Genomic DNA, 20,537 nt, shown 5'->3' on the forward strand with positions numbered 1-20,537 from the left:
CCGTCCCTGAGCACTCCCAGGGATGGATCCCTGTCCCAATTCCAGACTCTCAGCCCCATCCCAGCCGTCCCTGAGCACTCCCAGGGATGGATCCCTGTCCCAATTCCCAACTCCAAGCCCCGTCCCAGCCGTCCCCGAGCACTCCCAGGGATGGATCCCTGTCCCGGTTCCCTGATCCCGCCCTTCCCCGGCAGTGAAAAGCGAGGACGAGGACGGCGCCCACTCCCACGGCAAAGGTGGCGAGGACGGCAAGGACCACAAGCGCTCCAAGCGGCCGCGCACCATCCTGACCACCCAGCAGCGCCGCGCCTTCAAGGCCTCCTTCGAGGTGTCCTCCAAGCCCTGCAGGAAGGTACCGGCACCCCAACCCCGCCGGGATCCTTCCCGCCGGGATCCTTCCCGCCGGGATCCGAGTCCCACCCGGCTCGTTCTGGAGCCCAGCTGTTGGTTTGGATCGTTCCCGGCGGGATTTAATCCCAACTGAGCTCTTCTTGGAGCCCAACCGCCACCGGGATCCTTCCCAGAGGGATTGAATCCCGATTTATCCCTTTTCCGTGGCCAGGTGAGGGAGACGCTGGCGGCAGAGACGGGACTGACCGTGCGGGTGGTCCAGGTGTGGTTCCAGAACCAACGGGCCAAGGTGAGGGAGCGGATCCCGTTCCAGGGCTGGGATTTAACCCCCCCCGGAGCTCCGAGGGCTCGAATTCCCGGCGTGTCCTTGTGTTTTCCCAGATGAAGAGATCGCCCGAAAGGCATCTGCGCAGCAGCAGCAGCAGCAGGAGCAGGAGCAGCTCGGGAATGCCCGGCTGGGAGGCGGGAGAGGGACCGGGAGGAGCAGCCGGCAGAGCAACGACGACAGTGAAGGTGAGGGAAAACTGGGAATGGGCGGAGAGCCGGGATGCAGGGAGCGGCTTGGATGCGTTCTGTGGAATTGGGGAGCGGTTTGGGTGGGAAGGGACCTTAAATCATCCCATTATCCCACCGAATTCCAAAGGCAGGGACACCTTCCAGGCCTCAGGCGGCTCCAGCCTGGCCTTGGACACTTCCCGGGATGGGGCAGCCGCAGCTCCTCCGGGAATTCCATCCCATTCCCTCCCCGCCCTCCCAGCCAAGGATTCCTTCCCCAATTCCACCTCCATCCCCCCTTTTCCAGGGGGAAGCCATTCCCTGTGTCCCATCCCTCCAGCCCTTCTCCCAGGTCCCTCTCCCGCTCTCCTGGAGCCCCTTTAGGCTCTGGAATGCACTGTCATGACATCACTATCGTGACATCACTCTGGTGACATCACTCTGGTGACATCACTATCATGACATCACTATCATGACATCACTGTCATGACATCACTATCACGACATCACTCTGGTGACATCACTATGGTGACATCACTATCATGACATCACTACGGTGACATCACTCTGGTGATGTCACTATCACAACATCATTATCATATCACTATAATGACATCACTGTCACGACATCACTATCACAACATCCCCCGGTGACCTCCCCATGGCGACGCTGCCCCGTTGGGTGCCCGCAGACGCCGCGAGCGTGCCCGGCCTCGAGGGGCTCCTGGCGCCGTATTCCCGCCTCCCGCCGCAGCCGCTCCTTGCCCCTGGAGCACACGGGCTGAGGCCCGGAGCTCTTCCGGCCGGGAATGACCCCCCCCCAGCTCCCCCCGGAACACCTGCACCCCTACGGTAACGCCGGGAGCGCCGGGACACGCCGGGACACACCGGGGGGCACAGGGATACACAGGGACGCAGTGGGATACACAGGGATACACAGGGATACACTGGGATACAATGGGATACAATGGGATACGGGATCCAGGATCCACTGGGATATGAGATCCAGTGGGATACGGAGCTGGGGAGGAGCCCTGGGCAGGGGGAGAAGAGGGATAGGGATGGGATGGGATGGGATGGGATGGGATGGGAAGGGATGGGATGGGATGGGATGGGATGGGATGGGATGGGATGGGATGGGATGGGATGGGATGGGATGGGATGGGATGGGGGAGAAGGTTTGGGAAGGGAATTCCCGATCCACTGGGAATATTTGGGAAGGGAAGGAGGGCAGAGCCGTGCCAGGACCAGGGGTTGACACCAAGATCTCTCCATCCCACGGGAATATTCGGGAATGGGAGGGCGGGAAGAGCCTCTGATTTAATTTCCTTGTCCCGCCTTTCCCAGACTCGGAGGGAGTTTTCCATGACCTGGACAGCGACAGCCTGGGCCCCCTGGGCGACTGCCTCCTGTCCGGGGCCGATCCCAGCCTGCTCCAGGCCCGGCTGGGGAATCCCATCGACCGCCTGTATTCCATGCAGAGCTCCTACTTCACCTCCTGACCCCGGGAAAGCCCTTCCCAGGAACCTCGGGAATGCTGCTCCCGCCTCCGGGCCGGGCGAGGGGCCGGGGCGGGGCTGAGCCCCTCGGGATTGTCCTCCCCGGAGGAGCCGACGGACGGAGCCGACCTCTCCCGGCCTTTTCCGTCGGGATGGGCCTTCCCGGCGTTCCCAGCTGGAAGCTGGTGGGGATCTCCCCGTCATTTTCTATCCCGAGTGGGAATTCTCCGGCGTTTTCTCTCGGGTGAGGGAATTTCTGGCTGGAATCTGTCGGGACTGGGAATTCCAGGCTGGACTCCTGAGTGAATCTTCCAGCATTTTCTATCAGCACCGGGAATTTCAGGCCAGAATCCATCAATATTTGGGATTTCCCCTCATTTTCCAGCATTTTCCATCAGGAGCTGCAATCCCTGCCCGAAATCCAGACTGAACCTTCCAGCATTTTCCATCAGGACCAGGAATTTCGGGCCAGGATCCGTCAGCATGGGGAATTTGGGGGCGACATCCGCCGATATTTGGGATTTTGAGGCCGAATCCCTCGGGATTCCCCCCCCGGTGCCCATCCCAAGCCGTCTCCCGGTATTCCCAGCACAACTCCAAGCCCTAATCCAGCTGGAAAGGCTCTGGATCTCTTCCCTCCCGGGTTCTGTCCACGATTCCATCACTGGCTTTTAGCCCAGTTTTTTTCGGGAACGACCTGGGATCTCCCCAGGACGTCGTCAAGGACGGTTGGAATTCCTGGAAAAGTTTTCCCAGGAGCTGTTCCAGCCGAAGGAATAAAATCCTCCAGGATGAAAACCTCCCCCAGCTCTCCGACCGTTCCGAGGAGGAAATATTCCCGGAAAGGAATTCCAAGAAAGGGAATAACGACTTACTTTGGGCTCTGCGGAGTCGGGAATCGGGCGGGGCAATCCCGAGGATTTGGCCGACGGATTCCTGGAGGTGCTTTTGTCCCTGAGCCTCCACACGCTGATTTTTCCAGGTGGGAACCTCCTGGAGGAACCGAAAACCAGGGAAAAGGCGGATTTTTTGTCGGAGGGAAATTCCCTGGAACTAAAAATTCCTCGTGTTGGCGGTGCCGGGATCATCCCGGACTTCTGGGATCATCCCGGACTTCTGGGATCCGCCTCCTCCCATCCACGGACAGCACTCCCAGACAGCTGGACACTGGTTTTTTGGGAGGGAAGGGGGGAGACTTTTCCCAAAAAACCCAGATATTTATGGCACAGTTTTGCCCGGAAAGGCGAGTTTGGGATGGAACCGGGAGAGTTCCCAGCATCCCAAATCCCAGAATTCGGCTCCTCCATCCGTGTGTTCCCTTGGGAGGCTCCTGCCCTCGGGACGGACTCGGTTCCGATGGAATTTCGGGAGAATCCGCGGTGAAATTGTGGAAATTTGATGTTCCCCCCCCCCAGATCCCCCTCCCCGAATCCCTCCGGGTGCTCCCCGTGATCCCGTGCCGGTGTTTTGGGAATTCTCTTTTGCATGTACGTTGGAAAATAAACCCCCCCCACCCCCCAAAAAAAGCCAAGTTTAACTGGGAACGTGGGATTTTCCTGCCCTGGGAATTCCAGGGTGGGGTTCCTTTCCCGGGGGGTTCAGGAAGCAGCTTCCCGAATTCCCGGGTTTGGCTTCGTTTCCCTGTTTCCTGAGCTCCCTGAAAACAGCTTGGGAAAGGCACTGGGAATATCCCACACTCCTCTGGGATTTTATGGATAAACAGATTTAGATTTTAGGGATGAACAGATTCAGATTTCAGGGATAAAAACATTTGGATTTTGGGGATAATAAATAATTTCGAGTTTAGGGATAAACGATTTTGATTTTAGGGACAAACACATTCAGATTTTAGGGATAAACACATTCAGTTTTTATGGATAAACACACTTGGATTTTAGGGATAAACACACTTGGATTTTAGGGATAAACACACTTCCAGCCGTTCCAGGTGCTCCCCCTTGGCTGGGAAGGCTTCCCAAGGGATCCTGGGAACGCTTCCCCCCCTCTGGAATGCCCAGGTGTGTCTCCCTCTCTCCCCCGGGCCGGGAGGATAAAAAGTGACCCCAAACCCCTCTGGAAGTGGCAGCAAAACACCCTCCGAGAAACCCCCTGGCCGGGATCCAAGGAAAACAAAGGCTGGAATGTGGCTCCGTCCCCCTCTCCCTGATTTACGGCCCCGGAGCCGGGGGAAGCCGAGCGGAAAACCAGGATATTTTTCCGGCTGAGGAATTAAAGCGGATTCCGGGCGGGTCCCTCGTCCCGGGATCGAGGGTCATCCCCCCTTCTGGGGCTTGGAAAAGCTCCTCCGGGAAGGGAAAGGCGGGTTTTGTGTCCGGGGAGCTCCGGGAAGAGAAGGGAAAACAAGGAGGGAATGAGCTGATCCCGGGATTTGGGGGGTTTTTGGGAGCTCGGGAGCCCTTGGATGTGTTAATTCATTTCCCCGGGGAGGTTGGGAGGAGCTGGGAAGTTAAATCTGGGAAAAAACCCAGCTTTTAGGTGGTTTAACTCCCAGGAAAAACAGGGATTTGGCTGGAAACTGGAGTTGGGAGGAATGAAAAGTGGGGAAAATCGTGGAATTAGGGGTGGGAATCACGGCAGGAGACAAGGAATTGAAGGATTAAAGTGACATAAAAGGATCCGTGGGAACAAAGGATATTTAATTTTTAGGGATCAATATATTGAATTTTTAGGGACAGATGACTTTGGTTTTATGGATAAACAGATTCAGGTTTTAGGGATGGATATATTTTAATTTTAGGGATAAATAATTTAGATTTCAGGGATAAACACATTTAATTTTTACGGATAGATTTATTCAGATTTTAGGGATGAGTATTTTTAGACTTTAGGGATGAACAGATTTCCAGAGAGGCCCAAAAATCAGCTGGACTTGGGCCTGGCTGGAACCTGGATAAGGATCAATGTATCCCAGGAATGGGGTGGATCCCTTGGGATCGGGATCAAAGCCAAGGGGTTTTTTTTAATGCCCCCCAAGCAGGGCTGGAAAGTCAGGAAAAGCCTCTCCCTGAGAATTCCCGAGGGAATTCCTGCTCCCTACACATCCCTGGCCAAGTTTAATTCCCCCAAAAAGATCTCCTGGGAAGCCCCAGTCGAGTCCCAAAAACTCATTTCTCCTCCCCCCCAAACCCGCTCGAATTCCCAGGATTACCCTTTCTCTGGGAGACCTCCACTCCTGCTTTTCCAGGGATTTCTGACCTCGCTGGCAGCATCCTGGAGTTTTCCCACACGGATCCCACAATCCCAGGGCTTTATCCCACTTTTCCTCGAGTTTTAACGGATATTTTCAGGAATATTTGGATTTTTTCCCCCCCACACTGTTTACAGCCAGAAATTCCTGGAAAGACCTCAAGGCTCCCAAATCCCTGTTTTTCCCGGTGGGAATGGCTCCCTCTGCCGTCCCAAAGCAGGAGAGAACCCGGGGATCCCATCCCTCAAAAACTGGGAGTTTTCAGATGGATCAATTTGACTTTTATGGCCCCAAAATATCCCTGAGCTTCCAAGGGCAGTGGGAAGAGCCACTCCAGAGTTTTGGATCTTGGGAAGTGGGTGGATTTTCTTGGGAAAAAAGGGAAATAACTGTGTTTGATTCCCAAACGGATTTTTGGAAGGGTTTGGGTGGAAGAAAAACAGGGAAAAAGCGGATTTTTTTTGGTCACCTTCCAGCCCATCCTGAGGTTCCCGCGGAGCTTTGGAACCTGGAATTTATTTATTTATCTGTTTTTTTGGATAAAACCTGGAATTCCCCGCAGGAATGTTCCTGCACTCCAGGGAAGCAGATCCAAGGAATCCCCGTGGGCAGAGCTGCACTTCCTTTTCCAGAGGGGGGAAAATCCGGGATTGGAAGGAGATTCCAGAGGACACCAAGGCTTTTCCATCCATTCCCAGAGGCATACCTGAATTCCAAGGATTCCCTGGGGGAAAACAGCACAAAAAAAAGCAGGAATAGGATGAATTTAAGGTCCCTTCTGACCCTAAAAATTTATGCGGGATTTCACGGATCTGGGAGGATTTTGGGAGGTTCCAATCCCACTTTTATCCCAAACATCCTTCCCCAGCATCCTCCCTCCCCTGTTCCCTGAGGCAGGAGGGGATTTGTGTGGGATTTGTGTGTCCGGGTGTCCTCGGGGGGGTTCCAGCCGCAGGAAGGAGCCTCTCGATCCAGTGGGAACATTCCCGGGAGTGCCGGGGCTCGCCTCAGGGTTCCCCTCAGGGCTCCCCTCAGGGTTCCCCTCAGGGTTTACCTCAGGACTCCCCTCAGAATCACCTCAGATCTCCCCTCAGGACTCCCCTCAGATCTCCCCTCAGGCCTCACCTCAGGGCTCCCCTCAGGACTCCCCTCAGGAATCCCCTCAGGTCCCACCTCAGATCTCCCCTCAGGACTCACCTCAGTGCTCCCCTCAAGACTCCCCTCAGATCTCCCCTCAGGTCCCACCTCAGGGCTCCCCTCAGGACTTCCCTCAGGCCTCCCCGCAGATCTCCCCTCAGGTCCCACCTCAGATCTCCCCTCAGGATTCCCCTCAGATCTCCCCTCAGGACTCATCTCAGATCTCCCCTCAGGTCCCACCTCAGGGCTCACTCAGGGCTCACCTCAGATCTCCCCTCAGGGCTCCCCTCAGGACTCATCTCAGGATTCCCCTCACAACTCCCATCAGATCTCCCCTCAGGGCTCCCCTCATCTGAGAGTCATCTCAGATCTTCCCTCAGGACTCCCCTCAGGGCTCCCCTCAGATCTCCCCTCAGGACTCCCCTCAGATCTCCCCTCAGGCCTCACCTCAGTGCTTCCCCTCAGGACTCCCCTCAGGACTTCCCTCAGGATTTACCTCAGGGCTCCCCTCAGATCTCCCCTCAGGGCTCACTTCAGATCTCCCCTCAGGACTCATCTCAGGATTCCCCTCAGGGCTCCCCTCAGATCTCCCCTCACGGCTCCCATCACCTCAGAGTCACCTCAGATCTCCCCTCAGGACTCCCTCAGGGCTCCCCTCAGATCTCCCTTCAGGTTCCACCTCAGGACTCATCTCAGGACTCCCCTCAGGACTCTCCTCAGGACTCCCCTCAGGGCTCCCCTCAGGACTTCCCTCAGGGCTCCCCTCACCTCAGAGTCACCTCAGATCTTCCCTCGGGACTCACCTCAGGGCTCCCCGGGCTTCACTTGGTCGGCGCAGAGCAGGAAGGCGTTGGCGTGGGGGTGGCAGCTCCCGGCGCTCCCGGGGTGATCCCGCAGGCAGCGCTCGAAGGCCGCGAAGGGCTCGGCACAGTCCCGGCGGATCTGTCGCACGATGGGGCTGGGGGGGCGCGGGGATGGTCAGGGGGCACGGGATGGCACCGGGGGGACGGGGATGGCACTGGAGGGACAGTCCCAGTGCCTCCCAGTCCCTCCCAGTCCGGCACTGACTGTGCCGAGGCGCGCTGGGCGATCCCAAGCCCCATCCAGTGACAATCCCAGTCCTCCCGGTGCCCGTCCAGTGACAATCCCAGTCCCTCCCAGTCCCGCACTGACTGTGCCGAGGCGCACTGGGCGATCCCGAGCCGCAGCCGGTGACAATCCCTCTGCCAGGATTCGGGACTCGCGGCCACGCAGCGCCCGTAGCGCTCCAGCTCCGCCCCGCAGTGACGGGCCGTCAGCTCCAGGGCCAATTCCCTGCGGGAATACCGGGAATGGGAAGGTCAGTAATGGGGAGGACACCGGGAGTCCCGATGGTCCCGTTAACACCGAGGGGGGACACGGGGATTCCGTTAACACCGGGGGGACGGTCCCGGGGAGCGGTCCTGTTAACACCGGGGGGGGCACACGGCGTCCCGTGGTCCCCGTAACACCGGAGGGGGGACACGGGGATTCCGTTAGACAACCGGGGGGGTCCCGGGAGGTCCTGTTGACCACCCGGCGGGCACCACGGCGGCAGGGTCCCGGCTTGATCCCGTTAGCACCAGGGGATCCCGTTAGCACCCGGGGGGGGACACGCGGAAGGCGACCCTTCCCGCCCCGCCCCGCCGCCCTCTCACTCACATGACGCCACCCGCCTCCGCCCGCACTTCTCCAGCGCGCATGCCGCCGCCGCCGCGCTTCCGCCAGCACCGCTCCCCGCGCAACGCGCGGCGGAAGCTCGGGGGCGGGGGGCTCGAAGCGGAAGAGACGAGGCCGAGCGGGCGGAGGAAAATGGCGGCGGCCGCGGCTGGCCCCTCAGGACGAGCTGGTCTCGTCGGTGACGCTCTTACCGGCGGCGGCCGCGCCTCCTCCCGCCGCCACCGTACCATGCCCTATTCGCCGCCGGGCTCTACCGGCGTGGGCTGTGGCTGTGGGGGCCGCGCGCTGCTGGGGCGGCGCAGGGGGCAGCAGGAGGAGGAGGAGCGGTGGGGGGCCCCCGAGGCGGCGCTGCTGGCGTCGGCCGCCATCGCGGCGCTGCAGCTTGCTCACGGCGCTGGTCGGGATCTGATGGTCCGTGCACGCGCCAGTGCGCCGCTCAGCCTGGCGTCAGCGCCGTGAAGCGAGGGGGAGAGGGGCGGGGCTGCGGGGTGTGAGTGGAAAGGGGGCGGGTTGGCCGGTGCGCAGGGGCCTGAGGGGCGAAATTTGTGGGGCGCTGCGGGAAGTTTGGGGTCTGAGGGGGATTTTGGGGTATTTGGGACTGGGGAGTTTGGGGTTTTGAGGAGGATTTGGGGGAAGATTTGGGACTGAGGATATGTGGGGTTTGAGAGGGATTTTGGGGGGATTTGGAGTCTGAGGGGAGTTTTGGGGGGGGATTTGGGACTGAGGATATGTGAGGTTTGGGAGGGATTTTGGGGGGGATTTGGGATCCGAGAGGCAAAAGCATTAAATGCCTTTAAGGTGCCCCTTTCCCTGTTTGTGTCCCTGAACCCCTTCCCTCGGTGCCCAGGCGGGAATTTCGGGATTGGGAACGTTCTCTTTGGGATGTGTGTGATCCCAACCAGCGCTCCCGGACAAACCTCGGGATGGGAATTCCCTTTTTCCCCCCCCCTTCCAGGAGCCGTGTCCCAAAAAAGCCACCTTGGCCAAAGTGGTGCCGACCCCCAACAACGGCTCCGTGGAGCTGGTGCCGCTGCACCGGGATCAGGTGAGAGGATCTGCAGGGATCGGGAATTCCGGGAGTTCCGGGAGCTGCCGCCGGCTCGGGATTCCTCTTAGTCCCGTTAATTAGCAAAAATTACAGTTTTAATCACGTTAATTAGCAAAAAATCAACTGGGATGGGTCCGACTGGAGGGGGTGTTTCCACCAGCAGGGCCAGGTTGGGATTTTGGGAATGAATCTGGGAATTCTGCCCTCTCGGAGGTGAATCATCCCCGGGGGTGGAGGTTTGTGTGGGATGATTTTGTACCTGGACAATGTTCCGTTATTTTATCCTTTCCCCCCTTTCCCAGGGCGAGGACGGGGAGGAGGCTCTTTCCTTCGAATTCCAGAAGATCAAGTATTCCTACGAAACCAACGGGAAGAGGCAGTTCCTGCCCGTGGCCTTCCCGGTGGAATATCCCCTCAGCTACTACCAGAATTCCAGAGGCTACCAGGAGGACAAGGAAATCCGGGCAGCAGAGAAGAAATATGGCACCAATAAGTGAGTTTTCCAGGGGGGTTTTTTTGGGGGAGCCAAAATATCCCCGTTTGGCAGGAAAAACTGGGATCAAACCGGAGTTTTAGTCCTGGAGCTGGAATTTTAGTCATTCCCAGGGTTTGTTTCAGATTCCTTTTAGGACAGAGAACGGCTGGATTTGAGGAATAAGGTTGGGAAGAGAAATAAATAAGGATTGGGGAGAGGAAGGAATAACGTTGGGAATGTAGATTGGGAAGGGGAAGAAAAGGGATTGGGAAGAAAAAGGAATAAAATTGGGAAGAGGAAGGAATTGACTCAGAGTAATTAAAAACCAGGAGATTTTCCTCTGGAAGTGGTTTTTTTTGGGATGGCATTTTGCTGAAATCTTGGAATGCTCAGGGAAACAAGGATGGATTTCCTGGATTTCCTTCCCAGGGCTGAGATGGTGGTGCCAGAATTCTTGGAATTGTTCAAGGAAAGAGCCACAGCTCCCTTCTTCGTCTTCCAGGTAAAGTGTGGAGACAGAAAGGGGGGGAAATTCCCTATTCCTGCTAAAAAAACAGGAGCATTTATGGATTGAAAGCCAGGAATGAGCTGGGAAGATTCCAGGAATCAGGAATATCTGCTGGATTAGGCCTTGATATGGATTTATTCCTGGGAGTGACCCTTTTGTCCTGGGGTTTTTCCAGCTTTCTGGAATTCTTTAAACAAGATGATTCCTTAAAATTCCCATTTCAAGTCCCTAGAAATTCCTGGAATTTAAGGAATCCTGGCATGGATTGGGACAAACAATTCCTGACCCTTCAGGTGTTTCTGGGAGGGAGATTTCTTGCCTTTCCAACTTCCCAGAGTGAAACAGTGAAATTATCCTGAACAAACAGCAATAATTCCTGGAATTTAAGGAACTCTGGCCTGGATTGGGATCATTCCTGTCCCCACAGATGATTCCTAAAATTTAAGGAATTCTGGGATGGGTTTGGGACAAACAGTTCCTGACCCCTTGGGTGTTTCTGGGAAGGAGATTTCCCTCATGAAATACTGAAATTATCCTGGATAAGCAAAGATAAATCCTGGATTTTAAGGAATTCTGGGCTGGATTGGGATCACTCCTGTCCCTCCAGGTGTTCTGGGTGGGGCTGTGGTGTGGGGGTTACTCCTGACCCCCCGGGTGTTTGTGGGAGGGAGATTCCCTGCCTTTCCAGTTTCCCCCAGTGAAACCCAGGAATTATCCCAACTAAGCCAAGCTGAATCCCAGATTTTAAGGAATCCTGGGCTGTTCCAGGTGTTCTGGGTGGGACTGTGGTGTGGGGACAGTTCCTGACCCCCCAGGTGTTTGTGGGAGGGAGATTCCCTGCCTTTCCGGTTCCCCCCAGTGAAACCCTGGAATGATCCCGAATGAGCCAAGCTGAATCCCAGATTTTAAGGAATCCTGGGCTGTTCCAGGTGTTCTGCGTGGGGCTGTGGTGCCTGGACGAGTACTGGTACTACAGTGTCTTCACCCTGTCCATGCTCGTGGCCTTCGAGGCCTCGCTGGTGCAGCAGCAGCTGCGGAACATGTCGGAGATCCGCAAGATGGGCAACAAGCCCTACATGATCCAGGTGAATCCGGGAATGTGGGGGATTTCCCTCCTGGTCCCCCGTTTCTGTGGCTAAAACACCCCTTTTTGGGGCGTTGCAGGTGTACAGGAACCGCAAGTGGCGCCCGATCTCCAGCGACGAGATCATCCCGGGGGACATCCTGTCCATCGGTACCGGGGCTCATTCCCAGGAATCCGGGGCGTTCCCGGCATTCCCGGGGGCTGGGATGGGTTGGGTCGGGGTGAAACATCCCACGGGTGCCTCTGGGGGACTTTAATTCCCATTTCCAGGGCGGGATCTCCTGGAGTCTGGGTTTAAATTCCCTTTTCCGAGGAGCCAGGAGGGAAATCCTTGGGCTGGAATCTCTCAATTCCCATTTCCAAAGGATTTTTAATTGGTTTTAATTAATTTTTCAACTGATTTTTAAGTTGATTTTTCAATTGATTTTAATTGATTTTCAATTGACTTTAATTGATTTTCAGTTGATTTTTAATTGATTCTCGCTGATTTTCAGTTGATTTTTCATTGATTTTAATTCATTTTTAATTGATTTTTCATTGGTTTTGCTTTTGAATTAATTTTTAATTGATTTGATTTTCAATTCATTTTTCACTGATTTTTAGTTGATTTTTAATTGGATTTAATCGATTTTAATTTATTTTAATTGATTTCTCATTGATTGTAATTGGTTTTCGAATGATTTTTCATTGATTTTAATTGCTTTTGAATTGATTTTTCCTTGATTTTCATTGCTTTTCCATGGATTTTCCCCTGGGATTTTCCCCGAGGTGGCAGACGGTCCCAGGGAGGGCTCTTTGCCGGTTTTTTTGGGGCTGATTTGGGTGTTTTTGGGCCAGGCCGTTCCCCCCAGGACAATCTGGTGCCCTGTGATGTTCTGCTGCTGCGGGGCCGCTGCATCGTGGACGAGGCAATGCTGACCGGGGAGTCCGTGCCCCAGATGAAGGTGGGATGGGGATGGGGATGGGACAGGGCAGGGAGAACCCACAGGAGCTGGGGAGAACCCTCAGGAACTGGGGAGAACCCACAGGAATTGGGGAGAACCCACAGGAATAGGGGAGAACCCTCAGGAACTGGGGAGAACCCACAGGAATTGGGGAGAACCCTCAGGAATAGGGGAGAACCCACAGGAATTGGGGAGAACCCTCAGGAATAGGGGAGAACCCACTGAATTGGGAGAACCCTTAGGGAGAACCCACAGAAAGGGCAGGGAGAACCCTCAGGAACTGGGGAGAACCCTCAGGAATTGGGGAGAACCCACAGGAATTGGGGAGAACCCACAGGAATTGGGGAGAACCCTCAGGAATCGGGGAAAAGAGTCAAAATTTATCAGGGAAAAGAGTCAAAAATCAGCAAAATCGCTCGTTTTTCCTGCTTTTTGGGCCAGTGGGAGACTTAAGAAGTATGAAATTTATTTTTATTATTAATGTTATTATTATTCCATGGAATTCCTTGGGAAGAGGAAGCCCCCCAGCCCCTCCCTCCCCGGTGCGATCCCGTCCCCTTCCTGTGCCCCCCCAGCATCCAGCCCTGGGCATTCCCTGTTTCCCTGGGCTCATCCCAGGGCCCATTCCCTGTTTCCCTGGGCTCATCCCAGGGCCCTTCCCATTTCCCTGGCTCATCCCAGGACCCATTCCCTGTTTGTTCCCTGGGCTCATCCCAGGGCCCATTCCCTTTTCCCTGGGCTCATCCCGGGGCCCATTTTCCCGTTTTCCCTGGGCTTCAATCCCAGGGCCCATTCCCGTTTCCCTGGGCTCATCCCAGGCCCAGGGCCACCATTCCCCATTCCCGTTTCCCTGGCTCATCCCAGGGCCCATTCCCGTTTCCCTGGGCTCATCCCAGGGCCCATTCCCTGTGTGTTCCCTGTTCCAGGAGCCGGTGGAGGACCTGAGCCCGGAGCACGTGCTGGACATGGAGGGCGACTCCCGGCTCCACGTCATCTTCGGGGGCACGCGGGTGGTGCAGCACATCCCGCCCCAAAAGGCCTCCTCGGGGCTCAAACGTGCGTCCCCGGCCCCATTCCCGCCGGGAATGCCGGCAATTCCCGCGGGATCCGCTGGGATTGGGGGGGCGGGCTGCTGGCACTAATTAACGGCCTGGTTAATGAGCGGGGGGAGCTAAATGAGCCCCTGGGGGGGTGATGGGGGGGGAGCTCTGGGTGCTCCCGGGCTGGAGGGACCCTGGAGTGACCCTGGGGGGATTCACTCCAGACTGGAATGACCCTGGGGGGATTCACTCCGGGCTGGAATGACCCTGGAATGACCCTGGGGGGATTCACTCCGGGCTGGAATGACCCTGGGGGGATTCACTCCAGGCTGGAGTGACCCTGGGGGGATTCACTCTGGGCTGGAATGACCCTGGGGGGATTCACTCCGGGCTGGAGTCACCCTGGGGGGATTCACTCCGGGTTTCCTGCCCCCTTCCCGCAGCCGTGGATAACGGATGCGTCGCCTACGCCCTGAGGACGGGATTCAACACCTCCCAGGTGAGCTGGGAACGGGAATTCCGGGTCCGGCTGGGAGAGGAACTGGTTTGGAGTGAGGTTGGGAAGAGGAAGGGTTTTTAAGGAATTCTGTGGGATCCCTTCGAAGCCCTGGCACTGAAGGCTCTCGTTCCCAGGGAAAGCTGCTCCGGACGATCCTGTTTGGAGTGAAGAGGGTGACGGCCAATAACCTGGAGACCTTCATCTTCATCCTCTTCCTCCTCGTCTTCGCCATCGCCGCCGCCGCCTACGTCTGGATCGAGGGTGGGAATGCACTGGGAATGTGCTGGGAATGCGCTGGGAAGGCTCCCCAAGGGCTTGGGATTGTCCCCCGTCCTGGTGGAATTCCCAAAGGGTCAGGGAAGGTGTGGGGGGGGCTTGTCCTGAAGGTTTGGGAAGGAGGAGTCCTGGAGTTTGTGGGAAGGACAAATCCCAAAGTTTGTGGGAAGGACAAATGACATTCCCAAAGTTTTTAGGAAGGACAGGACAGGGACTTTTCCCAGAGTTTTCAGGAAGGACAGGCGCCTTCTCCCGGAGTTTTTGGGAAGGGCAGGTGCCAATCCCAGGGAATTACTCCTGGATCCACCTTCTCTGGAGCTCCACCTCAGGAGCCCACCCTGGATCTCGGGATCCTTCCCAGGCGGGATCCGCTCCCTGTTCCCCTGGGATGTGGAGCCGATCCAATCCCATCCCGAGCCGATCTGATCCCATTCCAAGCTGAGCTGATCCGATCCCATTCCAAGCTGAGCCAATCTGATCCCATCCCGAGCGGATCCAATCCCGTTCCAAGTGGATCCCATCCCATCCCGATCGGATCCAATCCCATTCCCAGCTGATCCATCCCCATCCCGCAGGCACGAAGGATCCGCGGCGGAACCACTACCGGCTGTTCCTGGAGTGTGCCCTGATCCTGACGTCCGTGGTGCCCCCGGAGCTGCCCATCGAGCTCTCCCTGGCCGTGAACACCTCCCTCATCGCCCTGGCCAAGCTCTGTGAGTCCCCACTCCCAACATTCCCACCCCAGCATTCCAGGATTGTGCTCCAGGCACAGGCTGGGAGAGCTGGGAACGTTCCCCTGGAGCAGGGAACACGTCCCTCATCGCCCTGGCCAAACTCTGTGAGTCCCCACTCCCAACATTCCCACCCCAGCATTCCAGGATTGTGCTCCAGGCACAGGCTGGGAGAGCTGGGAACGTTCCCCTGGAGCAGGGAACACGTCCCTCATCGCTCTGGCCAAGCTCTGTGAGTCCCCACTCCCAACATTCCCACCCCAGCATTCCAGGATTGTGCTCCGGGGACAGGCTGGGAGAGCTGGGAATGTTCCCCTGGAGCAGGGAGGGACCCAGGGAGAGCTTCCAGCACATTTCAGGGCTCTGGGAGAGCAGGAGAGGGGCTTGGGAGAAGGGCTGGAGGGATGGGACACAGGGAATGGCTTCCCCCTGGAAAAGGGGGATTGAGGTGGATTTTGGGAAGGAGTCCTTGGCTGGGAGGGCGGGGAGGGAATGGATTCCCACCCAAATTCCCTGTTTTCCCTCTCCAGACGTTCACTGCACGGAGCCTTGGGCTGGATTCCCACCCAAATTCCCTGTTTTCCCTCTCCAGATGTTTACTGCACGGAGCCTTTCCGGATCCCCTTCGCTGGGAAAGTCCAAGTTTGTTGCTTCGACAAAACCGGGACCTTGACCAGCGACCACCTGGTGGTGCGGGGGGTGGCCGGGCTCAGGTGGGTCCTGGGAGCCCCCATTCCCGGATTTCCACGTGGGAATTCCTCGGGAACATCCTGGCGGGGCAGGGGGAGATCCCTGGGGATTTGGGGAGCGGGGATCTGCTGGGAATTCCCGGGGATTCTGAGGCTGCCGAGCTCTTCCCTGCGGCCCATCCCGCCCTTCCCATCCTGCTGCCGGAATTCCCAGCACTTGGAGCCTCCCAGATCCTTTGGATCTGCCCTTGGATGTGCCAGTTCCCCGAGTTTCCTTGGCAGAACTGGCTAAAATCCCGGGATTTGGCCCGAATTCCCACTGAACCAGCCCCACTGTCCCATGGCCTTCGCTCCCCACTGGGCAGGAGCGGGAATTCCGAGCCGGGAATGGTTCCAGGGTGTCCCAGAGCGGGTCTGTTGCCCCGTTATTCCGTAGGGACGGGAAGGAGGTGACTCCCGTGTCCGACATTCCCGTGGAGACCCACCGGGCCATCGCCACCTGCCACTCCCTGGTGCAGCTGGAGGACGGGACGCTGGTGGGAGACCCTCTGGAGAAGGCCATGCTCCTGGCCGTGGACTGGACCCTGACCAAAGGTAAACCCAATTCCAGGGAAATCCGAGCCCGGGGGGGCTGGGATGGGCTGGCTGGGAAGGGACCTTAAGGATCATCCCCATCCAAGGGCAGGGACACATCCCATGGCCTGAATTCCACCCCAATCCCACTGAATCCCCCTGAATTCCACCTGAATTCCATCTGAATTCTGCCTGAATTCCCCCCAAATTCCCCTGAATTCCATCTGAATTGTCCTGAATTCTGCCCGAATTCCACCCGAATTCCCCTGAATCCCCTCTGAATTCCACTGGAACTGTCCTGAATTCCCCTGAATTTCACCTGAATTCCATCTGAATTCTGCCTGAATTGTCCTGAGTCCCGCCTGAATTCCCCCCAAACTGCCCTGAATTCCACATGAATTATCCTGAATTCCCCCCAAAGTGTCTTGAATTCCACATGAATTACCCCTGAGTTCCACCTGAATTACCCCGAGTTCCACCTGAATTCCCCCAATTTCCTCTGAATTCCAGAATTATCCTGAATTTTGCTCAAATTCCCCCCAAACTCCCCCAGATCCCTCCCTCCTTCCCCCCGGGGTGGGACCTTTTATTTTTGCCTGGGGTTTTTTTTTTTTATAATTCCCTTTTTTTTTCCTCCCCCCCCCTCCACAAAAAAAAAAACCCCTTTCAGGATTTCCCGATCTCTTTGTTTCCAGATGAGAAAGTTTTCCCAAGGAGTCTAAAAACTCCGGGGATGAAAATTCACCAGCGCTTTCATTTCTCCAGTGCCCTGAAGCGGATGTCGGTCCTGGCCTCCTACGAGCGCGGCCCCGGCGCCCAGCTCGCCTTCGTCGCCGCCGTCAAGGGCGCGCCCGAGACCCTGCGGCCCATGGTGAGGCATTCCCGGGAAAAACACACGGAATTCCACCCCCACCGGGGCGGGGGGCGAGGGAGGGGCGGGAAGAGGAGGTTGGAGTCGGAATTCCTGAGGGATGGAGGGTTGGGTGGGGAAGGGAAGGGACAGGGGGGTGGGAACAGAGGGTTTGGGGTGGGCGGGGGATCATCCCAAAATCTGTGGGATGGGCAGGGGATCAGATGGACAGGGGATCATCCCAGAGTCTATGGGATGGGCAGGGGGTCAGATGGACAGGGATTCATCCCAGAGTCTGTGGGATGGACAGGGGATCATCCCAGAGTTTGTGGGAAGGAAAGGATGGGGACTTGTCCCAAATTTTGTGGGAAGGGCGAGTGACTAATCCCAGAGTTTTTGGGAAGGACGGGATGAGGGACTTGTCCCAGGGTTTGTGGGAAGGACAGGTGACAATCCCAGAGTCTCTTTTCTCCTGTTTTCCCCCCTTTTTCCACAAAAAGCTCAAATCTGCTCCTGGATTCCCTCGGAAACTCCCTGAATCCCGTGTTTTTCCCTCCTTTTTCCCAGTTATCCCAGTGTCCCAGCAACTACCACTCCGTGCACCGGGAGATCTCCCACGAGGGCGCTCGGGTCCTGGCCCTGGGCTACAAGGAGCTGGGACACCTCACCCACCAGCAGGTACCTGGATCCTTCCCAGCCTTCACATCCAGGGAAATGGGATTGCTGGCAGCAGGGCTGGGAAGAGAGGGACTTTTTTGGGGATGTGGGCACCCAAATCTGCTGATAAAATCGGGATTTTCTGGGAAAACCACCCCCCAGCTGTGAGTTTTGGGGTGTTGTGGATCCCTGTTCCCTGCGGGATTCCCGGTTTCCTGCTCATGAAGCAGGATCAGGTCTTTCCTTGGAACACCTGGAGAGGTTTGGCATGGAATTCCTTGGCCAAGAGCCTGGTTTTAATTGGGAATGAGGAGCTTCTTGTGCCAAGAAAAGCCCTTTTTGAGCAGCTGGAGCCATTCCAGGGGTTCTCTGGTGTTCCCAGGGGGTCGTTTAACTTCAGGGAATGACCTGTTGGAAAAGCCAGGTGCTGTTCCCAGGTGTTCCAAACGGTTCTTCCCTTGGCAGGTGCGGGAGATGAAGAGGGAAACCTTGGAATGTGACCTGAGGTTTGTGGGATTCATCGTGGTCTCGTGTCCCCTCAAAGCCGACTCCAAATCCGTCATCAGGGAGATCCAGAACGCTTCCCACCACGTGAGGACGGGCAGAATTCCAGGGAAAAGGGGGCTGGTCGGGTGGGAAAAGCCCTGGGAGGTCGTGGAGCCCAACCATTCCATGGGCACCACTGAACCTGTCCCAGGTGCCACTTCCAGGGGATTGGGAGCCCCTGGAGTGAGGGAAAAGGGGGAAAAGAGGGAAATGCTGTGGATGTGGGGTTGGTTTTGGGGTGGGATAACGGGACAAGGCCCTTCCCTGGGGGGCTGCACCTCGGGGGGGTTGGGACCTGCACCCGCTCCAGGCAGGAATTTTGTTGGTGCCTCTGGAATTCCCAGAATTCCCTCTGCCCTGTCCCTCAGGTGGTGATGATCACGGGGGACAACCCCCTGACCGCCTGCCACGTGGCCAGGGAGCTGCACTTCCTGCAGAAGGAAAAGACCCTCATCCTGCAACCTCCGGCTTCCAAAGGTGCCTGGAACGGGATTTGGGATGGGCCGGGGGGAAGGGGCCGAAATGGCTCCAAAACAGGGTCAAAATAACTCCAAAATCTGGCCAAAATATCTCCAAAATAGGGTCAGAATAACTCCAAAATCAGGCTCAAAGTAACTCCAAAATCAGGCCAAAATATCTTCAATATAAGGCCAAACTAATTCCGAAGTGAGCCCCAAATATCTCCAAAATAAAGCCCAAATAACACCAAAATAGGGGCAAAACCCACAGAAAACCCCACACTAAAAAAAACCCCGAACGCACCAGAATAAGCCCAAAAACCCACCAAAAGCCCCCAAAATAAGACCCAAAAAAACCACAAAAACCCACCCAAAAAAAAAAGACCCAACCCCACCCAATCAACCCCCAAACAACCGGGAATTCCCGCTTTTCCCAGCGCTGGGACCTGGGAGGGGCGGGACGCTCCTGCCGCTCCGGCTGATCCCAAGGCTGCTCCCTGTTCCCGCAGGCTCCCCGTGGCAGTGGGAATCGCGGGACGGGGCCGTGGTGCTCCCGGCGTTCCCGGAATGCCAGCGGGAGCTGACGGAGCCCTTCGACCTGTGCGTGACCGGGGAGGGCCTGGAGCACCTCCGGAGCGGGAACCGGGAGCGGCTGCTCCGGCTCATCCCGCACATCCGCGTCTTCGCCAGGGTCGTGCCCAAGCAGAAGGTGAGGGGGGTGGGAGGGGTTATCCCGGGGAATTCCCAACGTTTGGGGCTGTGGATGGAAAAGCAGGGTGTCCCCGTTGTGATCCTGGAGAGCCCTGAGCCCATTCCAGCTCGGAATTCCCAAAATCTGGAGTCTGTGAGGGAGGCTCAGGGTGTCCCTGTTGTTGTCCTAAAGAGCCTTGAGCCTGTTCCAGCTCTGAATTCCCAAAATCCAGAGCTTTTGGAGTATAGGGATGATGCTCAGGGTGTCCCTGCTGTCACCCTGAACAATCCTGAGCCTGTTCCAGCTCAGAATTCCCAAACTTTGGAGCTTTTAGGAGCCTGGGTGTGAGGCTCCGGATGTCCCACGTGATCCTAAAGATCCCTGAGCCCCTTTCCAGCTCTGAATTCCCAACGTTTGGGCCTTTTCCCACCAGGAATTCGTGATCACCACCCTGAAGAGCCTCGGCTTCTCCACCCTCATGTGCGGGGACGGCACCAACGACGTGGGGGCCCTGAAACACGCGGATGTGGGTGAGAATTCCCGGGATTGCCCCAGACTCCCGGGGTTTTCCAGAGTGCCAGGGCTGGGAATCCACAGGAATTCAGATACAGAGGGATTTCTCTGCTCCTGGAATCGCACGCCAGCAGGAATCGGCTCCAAACGCTTTTTGTAGGAGGATTCTCCTGGGTTTTTTCCCTGAATTCCCTGATTCTCCCTACTTTTTTGTCCCTAAAATCCCTCCCCAGTTCCCTCATTCCCCCTACTTTTCCTCCCTGAAATCCCTCCTCAATTCCCTGCTCCAGTTGCAGCCACCGACCGTGTGGAAAACCCAAGGGATTTACGGCCCTTTTTTCCCTGTTTTCCCCCCTTTTCCAGGAGTGGCCCTGCTGGCAAACGCTCCCGAGAGGATTCCTGAGCGGAAGAAGCGGCCCCGGGACGGCCCCGGGGACGGGAGAGCCGGAATTCCGGCGGCAGGAGTCGGGAATGTGAGGCCCACGTCCCGGGGAGCCAAGCACAGGGTCCTGTCCCAGCGGGAGGAGCAGCTGGCCATCCACAGGGTGCGATTCCAGGGGGGTTATC

At 56.9% G+C, this 20,537-nt stretch overlaps 2 protein-coding genes across 2 annotated transcripts in view; both read left to right on the top strand.

The window, feature by feature from the left end:
* Positions 1–184: 184 nt before the first annotated feature.
* On the top strand, positions 185–2,422 carry LOC108639150 (LIM homeobox transcription factor 1-alpha-like; the record flags this gene model as incomplete). The annotated part of the gene is given in 6 exon segments (XM_029958643.1): positions 185–352; positions 563–644; positions 736–864; positions 1,539–1,606; positions 1,608–1,698; positions 2,194–2,422. Coding segments are annotated over 6 exon segments (693 nt in total), but the record flags the coding sequence as incomplete, so codon positions are not given.
* Positions 2,423–7,642: 5,220 nt separating this feature from the next.
* The window catches only part of ATP13A1 (ATPase 13A1), a 17,070-nt gene continuing 4,175 nt past the window's right edge, over positions 7,643–20,537 (top strand). The window contains exons 1-20 of the mRNA XM_029958644.1: positions 7,643–8,029; positions 9,344–9,433; positions 9,739–9,929; positions 10,341–10,413; positions 11,349–11,504; positions 11,584–11,653; positions 12,341–12,447; positions 13,374–13,503; positions 13,931–13,986; positions 14,121–14,247; positions 14,838–14,975; positions 15,586–15,706; positions 16,119–16,276; positions 16,951–17,126; positions 17,673–17,783; positions 18,228–18,353; positions 18,677–18,785; positions 19,276–19,475; positions 19,891–19,987; positions 20,334–20,515. Of these exons, the coding sequence (XP_029814504.1) occupies positions 7,643–8,029; positions 9,344–9,433; positions 9,739–9,929; positions 10,341–10,413; positions 11,349–11,504; positions 11,584–11,653; positions 12,341–12,447; positions 13,374–13,503; positions 13,931–13,986; positions 14,121–14,247; positions 14,838–14,975; positions 15,586–15,706; positions 16,119–16,276; positions 16,951–17,126; positions 17,673–17,783; positions 18,228–18,353; positions 18,677–18,785; positions 19,276–19,475; positions 19,891–19,987; positions 20,334–20,515 (2,805 nt within the window). The remainder of the gene's footprint in view (positions 8,030–9,343; positions 9,434–9,738; positions 9,930–10,340; positions 10,414–11,348; positions 11,505–11,583; positions 11,654–12,340; positions 12,448–13,373; positions 13,504–13,930; positions 13,987–14,120; positions 14,248–14,837; positions 14,976–15,585; positions 15,707–16,118; positions 16,277–16,950; positions 17,127–17,672; positions 17,784–18,227; positions 18,354–18,676; positions 18,786–19,275; positions 19,476–19,890; positions 19,988–20,333; positions 20,516–20,537) is intronic.

Source organism: Manacus vitellinus, unplaced genomic scaffold (genome assembly GCF_001715985.3).
Source record: "Manacus vitellinus isolate BGI_N305 unplaced genomic scaffold, ASM171598v3 scaffold_164_pilon, whole genome shotgun sequence".
In the NCBI taxonomy this organism is placed as follows: Eukaryota; Metazoa; Chordata; class Aves; order Passeriformes; family Pipridae; genus Manacus; species Manacus vitellinus.